This window comes from Cydia fagiglandana, chromosome 20, assembly GCF_963556715.1.
Source record: "Cydia fagiglandana chromosome 20, ilCydFagi1.1, whole genome shotgun sequence".
Taxonomy (NCBI): domain Eukaryota; kingdom Metazoa; phylum Arthropoda; class Insecta; order Lepidoptera; family Tortricidae; genus Cydia; species Cydia fagiglandana.
This window is the reverse complement of record NC_085951.1, coordinates 2,748,507-2,768,732: the sequence shown is the minus strand read 5'-3', so window position 1 is coordinate 2,768,732 and position 20,226 is coordinate 2,748,507. Positions and strand designations below refer to the sequence as shown.

Here is a 20,226-nt window from a genome sequence, read left to right as displayed (position 1 = left end):
TTACCAGGGTAATCTCAAAATTTATGATTGTCAGTGTAATGTGACCAAGATTTTTGAGTCGATTCTCTTTAGTGAATATTGTAGTGCAAGAATTTTAAAAACATGCAATACTTGTGACAAGAGAACAGAAAGAATGTTACCAATTTTACCGTTGAATATCCTATACTTGGAGGAGAGTCTTGCTGGCTTAGAATCATCAGCAAACTCTATGTTGAGCAATGAATATACAAAGTGTAATAACGAACAATGTTTTGGCACAGTTGCGATGACCTATAATTTATCGGATCATATTATATTTGAAGTCGTTAATACAGTGACTATAAAAGAACTGCCAAAAACATTAGTTCTGCAAAGCAACAGACGATACGACCTAGCGTCAATTATTGAATTTGTACCTCCAACAGTTGCAACAGGACTTGGTCATTTTACAGCTCATTGTAAAACGGGACCTTACTGGTACTGCTATGATGATCTCAAGACAAAGGTACATAAAACAAATTTTGGTAAACCATTTCAATCAAACATACTTATTTACATCAAGAGTTAATTTTATTAAAAATGCAAAAAGTCAATCAATGTTTATATATGTTTAGATGATGATATTTTGTCAATAAGATAACTTAAAAATAGTTTTCAATCGATTTGTTTATTATGTTTCCTTGTATAACATATTTTACGTTAAACAATTAAAAATGATATAAAAATATGGTTTTATGAATTGTAACTCCTATAAGTACCTAGCAATAAAAATAAAAGTACCTAATCTTCGTTTTAACGTTATCAAGATACTTCAATAATGTCATGTAAAAAACACGAAGGTACGACTAAAAATAAGTACGTACGTTTATGATCAATGCAACTACACCCCCATTGCTGGTTGCCAAGAAAAAAATTGAACTCTCACCAGAAACCAAGTTCATAACATAAATAAAACGTGTGTATCTCATTGTACCTAAATAAAAACACAAAGTTTCGTACGTTTGATGGCTCCTCTACACGATGGGCCAACGCCAGCCACTCCAAGGGACGCAGCCATGCAGTAGAATGAGATAGCAATATCACTTGCTCCCTCTAACGCATAAATGCGTCCCTTGGAGTGGCCGGCGTTGGCCCATCGTGTAGAGGAGCTATGAGAAGTCGGCTGGAGGCGCTTGCGTCCTGGCGACAATTAGTTAATTTAACTAGCCATGGCTTACTCGATCAACATTAAAAACTGCAGTACAATTTTTTTTAGGCGTCTTTTTTGCTAAAAAGTAAGTATTTACGTGAATTTTCTTTAATTAAATTTTGGGGTTGCTGGAGAGATGCTCTACAGCAAGTCCGAATTGAGTTAATTGTACTCTCGATCTATTGAGGTACAAATTTTTCTAAGTATGTACTAATTCAGTACATATTGTGTACATCAGCATTACGTTTCAATAAATCACAAAACAGACAGTGGGGTTTCCACGGAGCATGACGTCTTTAGAAATGTCCAACTTTGTACAAAACGTACAACATTAAGTGACAACGATTCTGTTAACGCAAAGTGGAACTTTAGAAATGTCCAACTTTGTACAAAACGTACAATATTAAGTGAAAACGATTCGGTGCAAACTTTAAATGATAGGCCTATTATGAATTATGTATGATCAATTGATCACAACTGGAGCTCTAAAGTCAAAACAAATCCTTTGTTTGCAGATTAGACTTTATTTCAGATACAAATAAGAATTACATTTAGAGCTGTTTCGCGCTGAAGTCCAGTTTTTTGTGGGTACGGTTTTTTGCAGGATCCCGTTTTAGTAGTATCTTAGGTGCTAATATAGTAAATTTCACACGAGGATTCTGTTTGCGGGATCCTGCATGCATACTACAGAAAACTGGATCCTGCAAAAAACCGTACCCGCAAAAACTAGACGTCAGTCGGAAACAGGTCTTAATGTTATGTTAAATGTTACCGATTATGTTAATTTATTTTTTTAATTTAAATTTAATTTAAGTAATTTAAAAGCATTGTCGCAAGAAAGGAATTTAACCGACTAAAATAAGGAGGAGGTTAAACATTTTGTCAGTAATTTTAATATCCTTATTGTCATCAAAGCCTGGCTCGTACCAATTTGTTTTTCGGAACTTATGTACTAAATGTCATTTGATATTTACCACTAGCTTTTCGGTGAAGGAAAACATCGTGAGGAAACCTGCATACATCTGCGAAGAAATTCAAAGGTGTATGTGAAGTCCCCAGTCCGCATTGGGCTAGCGTGGGCACTATAGCCCAAGCCCTGTCGCACATGAGAGAGGGCCTGTGCCCAGCAGTGGGACGTATAGGCTAAATTATTATGTCATCAAATTAAGAAATCTGCAAATATTATTGACACAGGGCCACTTGTACCCGTGGTTAACCGGTTAAATCTGGAGTTACCATGGTTACCACTAGAATTTAACACTGGGTTAGCGGTTCAATCTTTTTTTTGTAGTATATATATTCACGACAAAACTCCAATTATTTGTTTGAAAATCGCGAATCCTTAGTAGGTACCTACCAACACTTTGCTTTAGGCAGTTCGTGAACTTGTTATCTGAAGTCTTCTTCTGATTTCTGAAGCCCTCGGCAACGTAAGGGCTCTCGGATGCTACAAGGACTGTTCTGAACCGAAGAGAACGCGCCATTTTGTTTTATTTTGTGATTTTTTTCGCTGACTTCAAATAACGTTTATATGTTGTTTCTACATATTTACAAAATATACGGATGGGGGTGGGTATGTCCTTAAACTACGTCCAAAACCACCGGTGAACGGGCAGCAGCGTCCCTCAAATTCGGTGTACTCGACTGCTATCGCCAACCCGCCTGCCAAGCGTGCGATTATGGCATTCACCCCCCCATCCGGCACGTATGGAGGTCCAAGGGGGAGGCCTATGTTCAGCAGTGGACGTGTTATATCTGACATGATGATGATGATGATATGGTGGTCTGTTAAGTTGGTATACGGACGATAATTTTGCGTTGTATGACGGCGGCTTAGGTCGGGTGACTCTTAATGAAAAATACAGACCGCTTTTAAAGTTCAGGGGTTCGAACGTCACTAATTTTCTCCTCTTCTTCCTCGCGTTATCCCAGCTTTTTGGTCGAACGTCACTAATTTTATTACGAAAATATACATATACAGCGGCGGCAACGACGCGACGCCACAACAGTAATGCAGCTTGACATCCGAACGTCACCTTTAGGGTAACATTCCATTTCTGACCGCAGCTGCACTACTAGTACAAACGCGTCGGTGTTATTGTCAATTTCCATAGTAAAATGAACAGTAGTGCAGCTGTCGTTGGAAATGGACTGTCACCTTTAGGGTAACATTCCATTTCTGACCGCAGCTGCACTACTAGTACGAACGCGCCGGTGTTATTGTCAATTTCCATAGTAAAATGAATGGTAGAGCTGCTGTCGTTGGAAATGGACTGTCACCTTTACCGTCGAGCTATGTCAGAAACTGACGTTTGCTATCTACGCTATCGTTATCGCTGCGATAAGCGCGACCATCATCATCATCAGCTCGCAAGTCTCTGTACAGAACTTTGGAATAGGATGGAATAGTAGGTACAATCACCTGCAATAATATGTTACTCTTCGAAGGCCGCAAAAATATGTGACAAGCTCTTATGGCTCTACAAATAAAATTGTTTCAGATATTTTTGCGGCCTTCGTTGTGTAACATATTATTGCTGGTGACTGTACATTATGATACAAGTGCGAAAATTAGGAAATTAGGAGTAAAAGTACGACTGCCGTATTCGAACTTCAAGATATTCACAAGATACGACACGTACTAGATCCATTCTAGATACGTTATAGTTTAGATATTCGCAATTCGGGCAACCAATGTCAATTTTACGATAGATAGAGTAAGATATCTATTAGATGTGAATTGGATCTCTAAGTCATATCCTGTGGAAATCGTTCAAGAGTATCTCCAGAATATCTTAAACATATCGTTATCGTATCTTGGTGATGTCTAAAAGATATCTAATAGATATCTATTGAAAAACGACCGAAGGGAGTTGCGAATTACCTTTTCGCACGTGTATTGTACAACGTTTTACAGTACATATGGCCCTTTAAATTTTTCGACGTAAGCACGTATTGTGCTAGTTATCGCACTAGGGCGATAACTAGCACAATACGTGATATCTACTGTAAAAATATACAAATGCCTCTAAGGACTTTATTTAGGAGCAATTTACCCTGATTTTACTGATTAGTTTACACATCCTTCTAACTAATATAATTGTTTTACATATATTACGCAAACACAAAACACTATATAGTTTTCTTTACATGCAATTCCTCTTTTCTACAAATTCATTCTTTCTAACAATACAACTTAGCCCCCATTCGCACGACAGCTTTTTCAACGCGCGTTAAAAAAGCGCTAGAATCTGTCCGCACTCTAAATTCAATTTAACGACCAAGGCTTAAAGTCGATAATCCAACAACGCTTGATAAAAAGCGCTACCGCTATCGTGTGAATAGATACATGGTTATCCATTTGTGTCATTCAAACGCTTGTTTAATGCGCGTTGAAAAAGCTGCCGTGCGAATGGGGGCTTAAGGATGACTCATGTTAGAACGGTCCGGATCCGAGCCGAGGCTTCCGACACTTCGTTTTCTATGACGGATGATCGATGATCATTTGCCTATTGAAAACTAGGGGTTTAGGCCATTAGATGACAATCGTTAGCAGAGAACCGCAAGGAAACGCTATACTCGTATGTCTTTATCGCACTGATATGGAAGAGTGCCTTTCGTTTCGTTTTCTGCGCACAAACAATTGTCATTTTGGCTAAGCCCCCTAAAGTGTTGGACGCCTCGGCCCGGACCCGAGCCGTTCTAGTGTGCGTCATCCTTTATAATTATTACTGTCAAAACCATCTGACAGGCCAACCACTATTTTGGTCAATGGTTTATAATATAAATCTGTGGGTATAAATGTTAAAATATGTGAATTAATTTTTTCTTGGTTGTCCTTACAACTGCTTTTTAAAATATCTTGAAACTACCAAACTGCCAGCATTGCTGAAATGTTACATCTACAGTAAACACTTTAAAACTTAACCTATTTTTAAAAGTCCTTTAACACTTAACTTGACTTAACTCACAACTTTTTTTACAGATGTCTACAAATCGAACTATCGTTGACGTCGGCCTCACGGCGCTGCCTCAATAGTGCTAACAGACGGGCGTACCGGACGGCCACCTCGGTCCGATCAGCTTAACGGCTCGGCCACGACATCGAGCGACATGCGACGGCGGGAGCGATAACCATAGGTTGGAGCGAAAGGTCCGATCGCTGTGTCACGCTCCCTCCAACCTGTGGTTATCGCTCCCTCCGTCGCAAGTCGCTCGATGTCGTGGCCGAGCCGTACTCTTTCTTGCTTTCACATAGCCGCGACCTTACGGACGTACCGCTAACTGCCGTTATAAACTATAAGGAGTTGGTTTCTGAACATTTTTATCTTATATTTCTGTTAAGGTCGCCAACCACATCATAAAATTCTTAAGCTCGCGTTCAAAAATCAACTGCTTATTCGTCAAAAAACGATGATCAAGGTTACCACACGAATCAAGTAACCCCAGTTTACGGTACCTTCCACTTCTCACTTCCTTCCAAGGTCGCGGTCCGGTACGCCCGTCTGTTAGTACTTTTACACTTAACTCACAACTTTCTTCACAGATGTCCTGCTGTCCGCACTAGCGACGTCACGAGTGACGTCACGCGTTTGCGGCTAACTGATGACGTGCACGTCGACGTCGTCTGACGTCGCGATGAACGAGGTCGTGGTTGTCGTCATGGTGGCCCTTCGCTAGGACCTGTGGGAAAGCCTGGTGTTAGATTGCTGCTAAAATGTGGTATTTTGCCGAAATTAATACTTAACGAAAAAAACTGTAGTGCCCGAACAGGAATTGGAGTGCTGGAGATAAAATATATCAATAGAAATATTTTAAACGTATTTCAAATTAACACCAATATCAATCAGGTATTAGGTACGTAGTGCAATTACAAGTAAGTATGCTACGAGCTAGAATCACTTTGCAAGAGGCTGATATTTGATATTTATTGAAATCAAATTTTACAGCATTAGTAGTACATTGGTAGTACATCACCAGTTTCAGCTCGGTAACATCGGTTTTTTTAAAGCTTAAGAAATTTACAATTACACATTATATATACACACTCAGGATTATCATGTCATTCTTGTAACTTCTAAAAAAATATTATCAAGACTATCTTCTAGAGACTAAACCAAATGCTGTCTAACCTGTGTCTCTGCGCCTCACTGGGCCGCAGTCGCAGTTCCAGCGCTACTTGGCTAACTAGCGCGGCGACTAGCGCGCTCGCTAGCGCAACAATTTGGAAGCGCGCGCACAACAGCTGCCGCGCCGCGCACGCTAGGGCCAGCCCGGTGTGACGCGCCGCGAGCGTCAGCGACCAGGGACCGCGCCAGCCTGGCCCACCGATGCAGATTCCCGACTGGTGAAATAAATAAATAAATCAGTTATTTAACGTTTCTCCCGAAGGATTACCTACAATGTAATGAGTTATTCCTGGGTCTTAATGTTATACGCTGCGTACATCAACACGTATTAATGATATGTTACAGCGAACAAGAGTAGTGTAAGGTGGTGATACTGGTGGTGAAACTTAAGTCACTGTCAATAGAGGTGACAGCAGGATGTCATCTATTGGGCATTAGCATGTCGAGCACCAGTACCACCACCTTACACTACTCTTGCAGAGATCACTACATAAGTTCGTCAATGCTTTAAATTTACCCTGCCGCCGTTGACGATCGGTCTGGCCTAGTGGACCCTGCCTATGAAGCCGATGGTCCCGGGTTCGAATCCTGGTAAGGGCATTTATTTGTATGATGATACAGATATTTGTGCCTGAGTCATGGTTGTTTTCTATGTATTTAAGTATTTATATATTACCTACATATATCGTTGTCTGAGTACCCACAATACAAGCCTTCTTGAACTTACCGTGGGGCTTAGTCAATTTGTGTAAAAAATTTAAAACAAAAAAAAAATCACGTTATATTAAATTGTACTGTGTACACAACACCGCAATTTTATGTTTGGCCGGCGGTGAAATGTAAATAGTGCTTTTGGGTACCTGTAGGACGTCCCATAACGCCGCACAGGCGCCCCACGCCGCAGCAGCGACAGCGGGCAACGCCAGATCAGTCCTAGCTGCTCTCCACCTTAACAGTGCCAGCATCAGCGAGGCATGTGCCGCGGCGCCTCCGGCCGCTAGCGCGCCCCGTCTGCCTCGCGCGGCAGCCATGCTTAGCGTGGCGGCTGCTAGGGCTTGAAGGCAACCTGCGCCGCAGAGAGCGCGCCACGCGCACGTCCAGCCGCCGACGCAGACACCGTACCACTGAGGAGTAGACTTTTTATTTGCTTACCAAAAACAGTTTTTATAAGATACTTAACTTTAATATTATTTATGAATCTTTTTTGTCTATTAACCCCTGCTGAAGCCCCATCTGGAAGCCAAGCCACAGTTGACCTCGTGCCTATGGCGACTAGAGAAAGCAGCGCCCATATTATGACACCATACATATCTTACCTTAATATAAGACGTATAAATAAACCCCTGTTGAAGACCAATGAACAGCCCCATCGGGAAGCTAAGCAGCGCCCTTGGATCACGCACTATAGATCGCGCATCAGGCGGAGGCGCGGGCGTCGATGTGGCGCCATAAACGCCTAGGCCTATGGCGACTAGAGCGAGTAGCGCCCAGACGGCGACGAGCGCTCGGCGGCCGTCGGAGGTAAGTGTGGTGCCGGAGAGGGATTGTACGTCGGGGCACCCCGCCGCGCCACAGGTTTGCTCCTAGAGAAAAAAAAATCAGTTGAAAGGGCAAAAGAGACTTCAAACATTAGAAGTGTTGACGGTAGGACGAAAAACGTCCAAATGTAACCAAAATGTGAAGTTTCGTGAGCTCAAAACGTTAAAATTTCATTAAATACTAAATTGCAAGCATTAATTATTACCTCATATTCTTCATCCGGAAAATACGAGTCATCAGGCGGCGGCCACCCCGGCACCGTCGCGTTTGTAGGCACAGCCGTGAACAGGGCCGGCGACATGTCTTCAGGCCAGATGAGGAGCGCCCCGCCGAGCAGCAGGGACCCACACACCAGCCCTATATCCTGTGCCGCCCGGAGCGCCCGCAGAGCTCTCCTTAAAGCTATCTTCCTTCTACACTCATCGCCTGCTGCCTGAGCCAGTGTAGTCGCTGACGCACATAAAGCCAGTGACATCGGAGATAAAGCGAAACCGCAAGCACCATAAAGTGGAAGTAACACAGAAAGAGGAGTAGCAGCTATATGCGCTGTTAACAATATACAGACTAGAACGTGCGCCACAGTAACGACTATTCTAGTCCCAGTCTTTTGAAGAATTAAAGGGGAAAACGGTGCTACTAAAGCTGCTACCGAATGCATGACTGCTAGAGGCATTGCTCCTGCTTCCGCGCCTGCGAAGGCTGTGAAAGGGAGCAGGGCAGTTGCACAAAGACCACTGGCTACACAAAGGAGGGAGAATCGTTGGACGACGGGTTTGGGGATCTTGGGGGGTTGGCGGGCGATGAGCCGGCGGACCGAAGCGGCGCCGACGGATGAGGCCACGGAGTCTCGGCGGCGGGAGGATGTGGGAATTGCGGGCGCTCTGGCTGAGGATTTTGGCTTCTTCCAGAGCCATTCTTTCTTGTATATTGTGCTCACAGGAATCTGTTAGAAGAAAAATAAGTTAATGAGCTGCTCCAGAAGAACATACTAGACTAAAAAAATAGACTGACAGCTAGAATTACATTTCACCAAAATGCACAAGAATGAATGCAAACCATTAAATAACATTTTCTTAAAAATGGACAACATTTTTCCAATGTTTTTGCATAAAAAAATGCTGGCTCAGGCATTATTGTTTTTGTTGTCTTAAGGATGACACGCTAGACCGTGCCGTGCCCGGGCCGAGGCGTCCGACATGACATTTTCTATGACGGCTGATCGGTGATCACGTGGTGCTTTCCATAGAAAATGAAGTGCCGGAAGCTCCGGCCCGGTCTAGCGTGAGTCAGCCTTTAGTCTCAATCAATGGTTTTATCTTGTGTTTATATCAGAGCATTCCTTGAAGCACTAACGATGGATGTTATTGGTTTCTCTCTCTCTCTCCCACTTACTTGTTTGATAGCGTGGTGTCGATGTGGATCAGAAACCGTGCGTGCTGCAGTGCGCACGGATGCTGGCCGCGACCGCTCCGTCAAGTCTGGCAGGCTCTCTCTCTCCCACTTACTTGTTTGATAGCGTGGTGTAGATGTGGATCAGAGACCGTGCGTGCTGCAGTGCGCACGGATGCTGGCCGCGACCGCTCCGTTAAGTCTGGCAGGCTCTCTCTCTCCCACTTACTTGTTTGATAGCGTGGTGTAGATGTGGATTAGAGACCGTGCGTGCTGCAGTGCGCACGGATGCTGGCCGCGACCGCTCCGTCAAGTCTGGCAGGCTCTCTCTCTCCCACTTACTTGTTTGATAGCGTGGTGTCGATGTGGATCAGAGGCCGTGCGGGCTGCAGTGCGCACGGATGCTGGCCGCGACCGCTCCGTCAAGTCCGGCAGGCTCTCTCTCTCCCACTTACTTGTTTGATAGCGTGATGTCGATGTGGATCCGAGACCATGCGAGCTGCAGTGCGCACGGATGCTGGCCGCGACCGCTCCGTCAAGTCCGGCAGGCTCTCTCTCTCTCCCACTTACTTGTTTGATAGCGTGGTGTCAATGTGGATCAGAGACCGTGCGGGCTGCAGTGCGCACGGATGCTGGCCGCGACCGCTCCGTCAAGTCCGGCAGGCTCTCTCTCTCCCACTTACTTGTTTGATAGCGTGGTGTAGATGTGGATCAGAGACCGTGCGTGCTGCAATGCGCACGGATGCTGGCCGCGACCGCTCCGTCAAGTCTGGCAGGCTCTCTCTCTCCCACTTACTTGTTTGATAGCGTGGTGTCGATGTGGATCAGAGACCGTGCGGGCTGCAGTGCGCACGGATGCTGGCCGCGACCGCTCCGTCAAGTCCGGCAGGCTCTCTCTCTCCCACTTACTTGTTTGATAGCGTGGTGTCGATGTGGATCCGAGACCGTGCGAGCTGCAGTGCGCACGGATGCTGGCCGCGACCGCTCCGTCAAGTCCGGCAGGCTGCCCATGCGACCGCTTACACTACCTCATCTGCAACAAGGGATACTACTGGTAGAGTTATTTAGTTATTAATTAGATACCCTGGGAGAGTTATTTTATTTTTCGCGATTTAGTGGTTCCCATAGTAAAAGTTGCTCAGTATGACCTATATATCCAGCCTGTAAATTATTGCAGGGGACTAAATAAACACCAATATATATGAAAACCGCTAGGGATCTCATTATTCGTCACTGGAGTACTTCGTAGTTGCACAAATGCCTACCGCGAAACACGAAAATCGAAACTTCGCTATCTGCCTTATTCAAGCAATAGATAATCCTCACATGAATAAATTTTTATATACTCATCCAAAAGCTTTCATCACTCCAATCCCTGTCCAGTTAATGTTCCTCATGATTCTCGTTATATTGCCTTTGATATCTAAAAAACCTTTAAACCATATTTACGCATAATTAAATCGCTTTTCGTAAACATGGCATCCCTAACGAATATGTACGTTCAAAGATAATATTGCCATTCGTCAAGCGAATAAGTCAACCGTGAAAGATAGGATTCTACGGGTATGGGATACTCGCTTTAAATCTAAAAGCAAGTATTCTATAGAGATGAAAGATTACAATAACAAAAGAGTCGGATCAAGCTATACTCTGTATCTTTAGGTATTTTTAAATAAAAGTAAACAAAATCTACCCTCAAATGGCTCCATAAGCCGGTTGAGGGTAGATGAAAACATTACACGATCAAATAATGTAGGTTAAAGTCAGGTCGTTCAGTTTTGATTGGTCGGTTAACCAATAAATGTTGTAACTACCGAAAACGTACAAATTGTTTGTTTACTTTTATTGAAATACCTAAAGATATAGACTTTCGTTAAGGATGTTATTTGCAATGACAAAGTGCAATGAAATATTGCAATGTTCAAATCTGTACATAGTGGACGAAGTCTGAAAGGAATGGTTTTATGGAACATATTTACAATAGGAGAAGCAGAGAAAGCGCTATTATCTTCCTCGTAGTTTCGTTTTTCATTTTTTTAAAGTCCTAAATGCAAAAACGATAGACATCTTGTTTCCCACCAAAGCTTTCTTGTTGCACACCAAATACAATTAACCCGCCTAAATTACATAGGTTGTTTATGGTATGTGGTCGACAATGGTAAACGCATTTTTAATTTCGTCGCATTGCGTATTTTCGGTCTTTTCTCGGGCGCACGCGTATGGCAATGGTAACTCTACAATATATTTGCATTTGCTTTCCGCTTTAAATAAGTAGATTTATCGTTTGGGTTATGCTCAAAAGCCAAAAAACTCTTGGTTACATAATAAGTAGGGCGCGGACACATGCGGGCTTAATAGCTATCAGAGTCGTGTTTATCTGCTTATTTGAGATTCTATTTTGTGACGCATTGTTTTCGTTACACTGGATGAGAGTTGTAGGCGGTAATAGGATTGTTGTAGTAGGTACCTAATTATTATTTAGCGAGCGACCGGCCAAGTGCGAGTCGGACTCGCGCACGAAGGGTTCCGTTACGCAAAAATGGCAAAAAGAACACGTTTGTTGTCCCATGGAGCCCCACTAATATATTTTTTCTGTTTTTATTATTTGTTGTTATAGCGGCAACAGAAATACACAATCTGTGAAAATTTCAACAGCCTGGCTATCACGGGTTATGAGATACAGCCTGGTGGTAGACAGACGGACAAACAGACGGACAGAGAAGTCTTAGTAATAGGGACCCGTTTTACCCTTTGGATACGGAACCCTAAAAAGAGCTTATTTTGCCTTAAAATCAAATCTACCCCGTTAAAACGTGCACTGACATAATTAAATCAAATTGAAACTCATTTACAATTCATATTTCATCATAGTTTTAAAACAAACTCAAAACAAAAGTTATATCGCAGCAAAGCAGTTACAATACCGATAAACGTTCCACGTTTCAACATTTCCACAAGTTGGAACGTTCAGAGTTTATCGCTGTGAAGTTAGTCGGGAAAATGGAACAAACACAGCGGTGCAAATATGGAACAGTTACCTACGCTATTCATGAACTGGGTTCGAACGTTTCTGCTGACAGAGCGAAATTGTTTTAGAGGCTATTTTCACTTTAAGTTTTTTATTTAAGTACTCTGCTTACTAAATAGTAAATACTTACTAAGCAGAGTAAAGGTATACTTATTATTTGTATAAAAAACGCGCTTGTTATGAGACAAAGATTTAAAAAAAAAATCTTAATTTTTTAGATCGAAAAATTTTGCTTCGCATTTCGTCAGGTGACAAGCAAAAGTCACTAATTACTAAAATTTAAACAAAAATCGACGTTCTTTTAGTACTAATATGGTTCACTATGGCTATGAACTTGTGGTGGTACTTAGTGACTTTTGCTTGTCACCCGACGATTTGATCAAGTGTTTTCACTGAGAAGGATTTTTTCAGCATAATCAGTATTTGTTATTTAATAAGCTTTAAATATTGTGATAGGGAAGACCGAGGTAAGTTGTGACAGAGGACAGTTGTAAACTTGTGACATCGTCGATTTTTTGAAATCTATTAACTAGAAACTAGGTCGCAATAGCGCGCGTTTGTTAGTTCAAGTTACGAGCTAACAAACGCACACTGTTGCGACCTAGTTTCTAGTTAATAGATTCCAAAAAATCAACGATGTCACAACTCTCCCCTGTCACAACTCACCTCGGTCTCCCCTACCTAGATCATTATTTTCATACAATGTGTAGATTTACAATAAAAGTCGAATTTCTCCTGACGGAAAAACGTTTTCTTCAAATTCAGTTTTCTATAGAAAGCATCACGTGATCACCGATCACACGTCATAGAAAACGATGTGTGGGAAGCTTCGGCCCTGGCCCGGACCGTCGTAGCGTGAGTCATCCTTTATTAACATAAATACCAAGTTTCAAGCCTGTTCACGAGATTCTGACCTTTGTCCTAGTTCGATTGTATTAATATTTAATATGGAAATATTTTACAGCTACAGAGGTCACGGAAACCATTGTTTATGTCCCTCCCCATACCGACTTGGGGCCTACCGCGAACCACATTCGACATGTTGCCTCTCTGTCTCACTTGTAAATTCGTACGTAATTGTGACAGGGAGGCAACACGTCGAACGTGGTTCGCGGCAAGCCCTCTAAGTTAGGATTCCACGCACGCCACTGCGTTGGTTTACCCTTGTCTGCATTACTATACTATCCGCGAACCAAACTGAGGATCCAGGTCATATCACTATCTCTTTCACTCTTGCCTTGGCCACGTAAGCGTGAATGAGATGTTTACCCCGGTCGTCAGTTTAGGTTGCGGATAACAGCAACACCTAACTATGAACCTTACACCTTGGTAATAAGGTTTACGAATTGTCAGTGGGTAAGTACGATGCTATATATACAGGGTGATTTAAGAGACGTGAGCAGATCAACCCTGCGCATTGCAGCATTCAGTAAATTATAAGCAACTGTTTCGTAAATTCGTACTAGTATTTAGTGAGATTAACGTATTTTTTAACAGTTATAAAAAAAAAGTATTGATTTATTTAGACATGCTATAGTATTAGTCCCCGATCGTTAAGAAGTCAATTTTGACAGTTATGACACTAAGGCTATCAGTTTAACGGTAGATCTTAGCTTCGTAAATTATAAGTGTTCATTTATAACTGTCAAAATTGATTTTTTTTTCGGCCAAGGTCACCCTATTATTAGAATTTAGAATACTTCCGATACTTTTTGCTTTATCTGTGATAAGATTGATATAGATGGTCAAGCAGATCTTGTCAGTAGAAAAAGGCGGTTAATTTGAAAAATGTAGGCGAGAATGGAGGTCGTCACATAGAAAATTTAAATTTCGCGCCTTTTTCTACTGACAAGATTTGCTTGACCATCTATAAGTGTTAAATTAAATATCATCAGAGTTTTGAAAAATCGTACATATCCCATTGAAATATTGTGTCAATGTCAATGTTTTTGTTCATAATCAAAGTGCTATCATAACCGTAATATTTATCTACATTAATTATATGTTGTAGGGTGATCAATGAATGTAAATAATTAAAATAGTCCTTACCAACAAAAAAAATTAAACGGTATGACTGCTGTGCTTAAATACGATGGTGGACGATCCATTAACATTGATTAGAGATAGCTCGAAAAGTGTATACATGTTTATGACACAGTTATAAGTGTCTCATTGGCATAAGTAGCTGTAAACTTATACTTGTTTCTTTGAGTAAAGAATTAAGTACTAAGTGAGTTGAGTAATTGGTCCTGCTCACATTTCATGAATCACCCTGTATGTTAAGTATAGTGCACTCACAGGATATGAGGGTTCGCCGTCACATCTTGTTTGTACTACGACGTGACGTGACAGTGGGTCTGGAGAGCATGTTGAACACAGAAACCGAGTATTGGCCATGTGTGCGGCGAGGGAAATTTGAGCGGATTGCACGTTGTGGGAAAAATGTGTACTTTATAGAATAGAATAGAATAGAAATAATTTTATTCATGAGCACAAACACAAAATAAAAGAGAGAGTGCCACGAAATGGTCTCACCTCAGCATGTTGCTGGCGACTTCTAGAGCTGATCTTCCGATAAGACCATCATACACAATGCACATATGTGTCATATTATGGCACGTCATATTAGTATTAGGTATCTTGATGATTAGAATAACGTGGGATAAGTTCGCTTTCGCGTCTCACATTTATGTTTTATCTGATGTAACCAATATTCCTTTCGTTTCGTACATATAAGTGTTTATTTACTTACTTAATATGGATAGGCTAACGGCCCAATTCGAGAAACGCTTATAAGATATTCTGTCAGTGTCAAAATTGACATTTCTTCAAACAAAAACGTCACCTATGATAGTAACAAATCGGTATCGTATCGCTGTGACATCTTAATGGCCGTGAATGGTGAATTAGGCCGTAAGCTTAATGTGAATAAAGTCACAGAATAAATAATATCACTTGGTACAGAAGACTCACTCTCTAACAAAACGCGTCTGTTACGATCAGCACAGATATGGCCGCTAGGTGGCGACAGCGCCACGCGCGGCTTATGGCTTTCCCCAAAATTGGGGTGGAACGGATGTACTTTTAGCTACCTGTAGCAAAGCGACGAAATCACGGAGTGAGTCACGCCTGATAAAGTACAGTCCAACAAGCCAATCTAGGACGACACTACAATATTGCCACTTTTTAATTTCTACACTTTCTTGGTGGACTATACGTCATCTTCTTCCTCGCGTTATCCCGGCATTTGGCCACGGCTCATGGGAGCCTGGGGTTCGCTTAACAACTAATCCCATTGACGTGGCATTAGTTTTTACGGAACTTGTCGGACTATAGGTGATGGTCGTTTATATATCTCCTGACATGGCGCAGTCGGTAGGATGCGAACTACTACTACTGTGACTGTTAGATAACGTGTGCCACATTCATCAGGACAACGTCACACAATAGAACAAAATAATTGCATTATGTGATGTACTGAATAATGACTTCATAAGTACTATACTATTAGACTTGGCGCCACTTGTACACTGTGTTAAATTGTACTGGTAACCATGGTAACTTCAGGTTTAATCGGTAAACCCCGAGTTAGTAAATGGTTCAAGTGGCCCTTAGACATTTTGAGCTATATAATGGCATTCTCACTATGTGGTCGAAATATGCCTAAATTCTCAGAAAGTACCTATCGGTTAAAGGGAAAGTCTAAAGTAAATAAATCACATAATATTTCAAGTTTGAGATCGCCCTAGGTCGGTACTCGGTAGGTTAGGTTAGGTCATCGCCTGACCTCATTCAGCCAAGGTCACCGCCCATGACCTTTTGCCCAACTATTCGCTCGGCAACTTCTTAGGAATATCCAATTGATCAAATTCGCGTATGCTACCTCACGGTCTGCTACAAAATCTATGAAGCGAAAAGCGTAAGCATTAAAACATTTGAACTTGTAAAACATTTTTTTCCAAATGATAATTCGTCTCAGTCCATAATATAATAGAACAGCGAGAAATATCCATTCCATTTCTACAAGTAGGTACCTACGTATTTATATCAATTAAGTAAAAAAAAAACAACGGGTTGCACTCCGGGAGTGCCGACAGAAGTGAAAACTCAATGACTAGTCCAAAATGTCTGCAGCACTATGTATAATTGACCCATCCTCCTTTCTGTTGAAAAACTTTAGTTCCGAAATTGCTGGTCAGTGAGCTTGTTTAAAATTCGAAATTCAAATTTGTAGCGTTAATTGTTTAAAATTCGAATAGAAATTGTAAAGTTACCTTGCAGACCTCGCATCTAAATATATTTGGTCATGATATTTTGAGTTTTATTCACCAGTACACTTTTATTAGCTATTTCATCAAGATGTAGCTTTATTGAATTATATTTGAGTGATATAAAGTTAGAATGTAACTGTGAGATCCTCGTATTTCAACCCGTACAAGATTAAAACCTTTTTCATGTAATGTCATTGAGTTTTTCTTTATTGATTTAAATGCCATCTAAATGAGTGGCCATCTAAACGTTACGGTCACGTGATCGCTGTCTCGAGTTTATCATTTTTTCCCCACCTCAAAAAGTGCCCAGCGCCGCTAAAGAAGTTTTCACTTCAAAAACTAGGCTTGACTCATTGTGTCTAGCGTCCCACTTGCGAGTCCATTCATTATGTGGGCCTATTGCTGCCACATTTCTAGAACCCAATGAGGCTATATGACTATTGAAATTGAAATTGAAATTGAAATTATTTATTTCAGGCATAGATCCCATAGTGTTAGTACAAAATATATAATTTAACTACCTACATCTATGTTAGTGTACAATATGTAAAATAATAAATACCTAAAACTACTTAATACTATTTATTTTGATGATGCGTTGGGTTCGTGCAATTGATTCCAACGCCTCATCAGTGGGCAGTCTACTCTATCGACAAACTATGGATTAGTATAAACTACATAGGCTCTATTCAGATGGCTGGAGTAATATAACAAAACCTACTCGATTCCATGATAAATTGATATATATGTACTTATCTAATGAATCTAATGGAGTTTTGATTTTGTATTTGGTCTGGATCCCACAACATGAACATATTTATCAGACCTAAATACATTTTAGGTGTAACATTTATCACTTTACCTAGTCTTTCGAAAAATGAGATTTTAATGTCAAAAATATATTAGGAAAAATTTATTGACCCAAAAAAAAACATAATATTAACAGTACAGGTCATACATTCATACATTCATTCATTCATACATCTATTCATTTCATCCATTCATCTAGTCATTTGTTCATACATTCGCGGAACTTGCTATATGCACTAATCAATATAGGTATGTAAGGTATCTATATCTGAACAGGCCTCAAGTGGCCAGCCACGCTTGACCTTATTATGTGAAGGCAAAGAGAATTTGAAATAGAGGCGGATTGTCGAAGTAATTTCAATTATGTAGCCACAGTTTTACTGCCATCTTTCGACAGAAGATTAAAACTGTTAGAACGCCATTTGACTTTGATCCTTAATCCTTCACTGAAGTGTGTTAATTTGTTAAATAGGTATTGAAATGAACGCCATCTCCTCAACAGTAGGCCAAAGGTATGGTGCAATCATTTCGAGCGATGGCGCCATAACCTTTGGCCTACTGTCGAGTAGATGGCGTTAATTTCAATATTTAACAAATACACATATGAATGAAAGAATATTTATCAAAGTCAAATGGCGTTCTAACAGTTTTAATCTTCTGTCGAAAGTTGCCAGTAAATGTACTGTGGCTACATAGTGTCATCATTAGGCATTGTGCATCTTTCTTTACAGATGATTTAAGCAGCATATATGACTTACCTATGTCATCTAGCGACAGCGTCGCTCGTGGATATATAACCCGATCCTTGAACGGCACAGTCGCCCACATTTGTGACAAATAAATAACACTTTTATTTGTTTATTAAGGATCCGCATCGAGGTGACCCTCATCGCGCATGTGTTTTATTGTCCGTTTTCGGGCCAAGTTTTGAAACCAGGACCTATCATGGGTTTCGCGACCTCTTAGAAGGCTGTTCCTCCACTCCACGCGGTTTATAGCTAAGTCTTCCCATGAGTCGCAGTTGATGTTACTTACCATGACAGTAACTCTCCATACACTCTTTTCTCTTTGGTGTAGGCAACTTGAATACTCTCCGTTCATTAGCGCACATCTTCAGCGGCGCTTCGCTCGAGGGCGAACCGCAATTTGGCAAATCGAGCAGGAAATTGTGGTGGCGCTGCACTTTGGGGACAATATTAACGAAGATTTCAAGGTTTTAAAGGTTTAAATGAATACAAAAAATTTAAATTATCTTAGTACCTTACAATTCAGTCTAAGAAACCCTGTATCAATATGGTTTTATTTATATGTATTTATAAGAACCTTATTGGTTTTTTAATGGCACTAGGTTCATTTATGTAAGAATTTCAATACAGATTTCTGCAGTTTATTAAGGTAGCTGGCGTACTGGTCCTCGACAAATTAGACTTTTTTGTGGAATGTCACATAATTTAGAGTTACACTTACTGTGTTTGTACTTTATTCTAAAATTACTCAATACATTTTTGTTTTCACCAGACATATTGCATATTGTAAGTATGTACTCGTACCATATTTATTTATTATTTGTTACATTACCGCTCATTTCTAACGAGCTCCGCTGGAGGGCGAACCGCAATATGGCAAATTGAGCAGAAATAGTGATGACGCTGCGCTTCGGCAAATTGGAGAAGAAACTTGGAAAGGAAAAAGAAAAATGGGTTATTTTACGTTACGTATTTTAATCATGTTATTTATACATATCTGGGAGACCGAGCTTTTCTCGGAAAACATAAGTATAAGAACTCAAAAATACGCGTTCTCCCAGAGATAAGACCGAGCTAGATCGATTTATCACCCCCGAAAACCCCTATATAGCAAATTTCATCGAAATCGTTAGAGCCCTTTCCGAGATTCCCGAAGTAAATAAATAAAGAAGCATTGCTCGTTTAAGGGTAAGTATTGCAAATGCAATTTTAATTTGTAAAAATAAATATTCTAAATAAAATGTAATGGAAGACCTTTTTAGAGGCCTCTGGGTGGCTAGAGATAAAACTGCACCCCTGCTAAACTCTACTGTTTTAGTACAATTTTAGTTCAAGCTTCACGACGTCATTTTTGTGAGGTTCTTATAAAAGAAGTGCTTTTCTTACGTTTTATTACGATTTTTATAACCTGTTATAAAACAGTGCGTAAGAAAGTAGAAGGAAGTGAAGCTATTCAGTCGGCAGAATCCAGAAAATGGACGTAGGTATTATAAAGAAAATCAATAGTGCGTGGGTGTTGAGACTCAAACGTGCAGCGATTGAATTGTGGATTGAATCTTTATTAAAGATAGTGCATCGCGCGTACCATATGATCAGCCTTGACAGAATACCTAGAGTCTACAACGCTAAGGTGATATTTTAGGCATCCTTTCGTTAATAGATTTGAACACGGATAGAGGCATATGCTTAAGTGACGGGATCCTATCTCGTCGCATAATAATTGATTGTCATAATGTAATGTTACGCATAAAACTCTTTTCGCATACTTTTTCTCCAGCTGAAACAGAAAATATTTTCGAGAATATTTTGTATACATCGTGTAGAATAGGGTAGGTTAGGTTAGGTTTGTGTTATAATTTCTCAGAAAGGTTAATATTTCCAACATAATAACAACTATGCGAAATGAGTTTTATGCGTAATACATTAGGACAATCAATTATTATGCGACCCAATATGGACCCTTAAATGAGCGACAGAAGGCTAGAATATTGAACAGATTTGTGACAATATTTAACAAGAATAACCCCGCTGGCCGCATACGCACGGAATTTTCCGTACGTGTGCGGCCAGGTTAAGTAAAGGTCATTTCCAACGACAGCTGCACTACTGTTGCGGCGTTACGGTCATTCATTTTACTATGGAAATT

The 20,226-nt window shown here is 40.8% G+C and overlaps 1 protein-coding gene across 1 annotated transcript in view; it reads right to left on the bottom strand.

The window, feature by feature from the left end:
* Positions 1–5,648: 5,648 nt before the first annotated feature.
* LOC134674844 (uncharacterized) overlaps positions 5,649–20,226 on the bottom strand; it is a 30,097-nt gene continuing 15,519 nt past the window's right edge. The window contains exons 5-10 of the mRNA XM_063532999.1: positions 10,022–10,133; positions 8,042–8,779; positions 7,614–7,880; positions 7,158–7,421; positions 6,301–6,512; positions 5,649–5,851 (exon numbers count right to left, since the gene is read on the bottom strand). Of these exons, the coding sequence (XP_063389069.1) occupies positions 5,845–5,851; positions 6,301–6,512; positions 7,158–7,421; positions 7,614–7,880; positions 8,042–8,779; positions 10,022–10,133 (1,600 nt within the window). The 3' untranslated portion in view covers positions 5,649–5,844. The remainder of the gene's footprint in view (positions 5,852–6,300; positions 6,513–7,157; positions 7,422–7,613; positions 7,881–8,041; positions 8,780–10,021; positions 10,134–20,226) is intronic.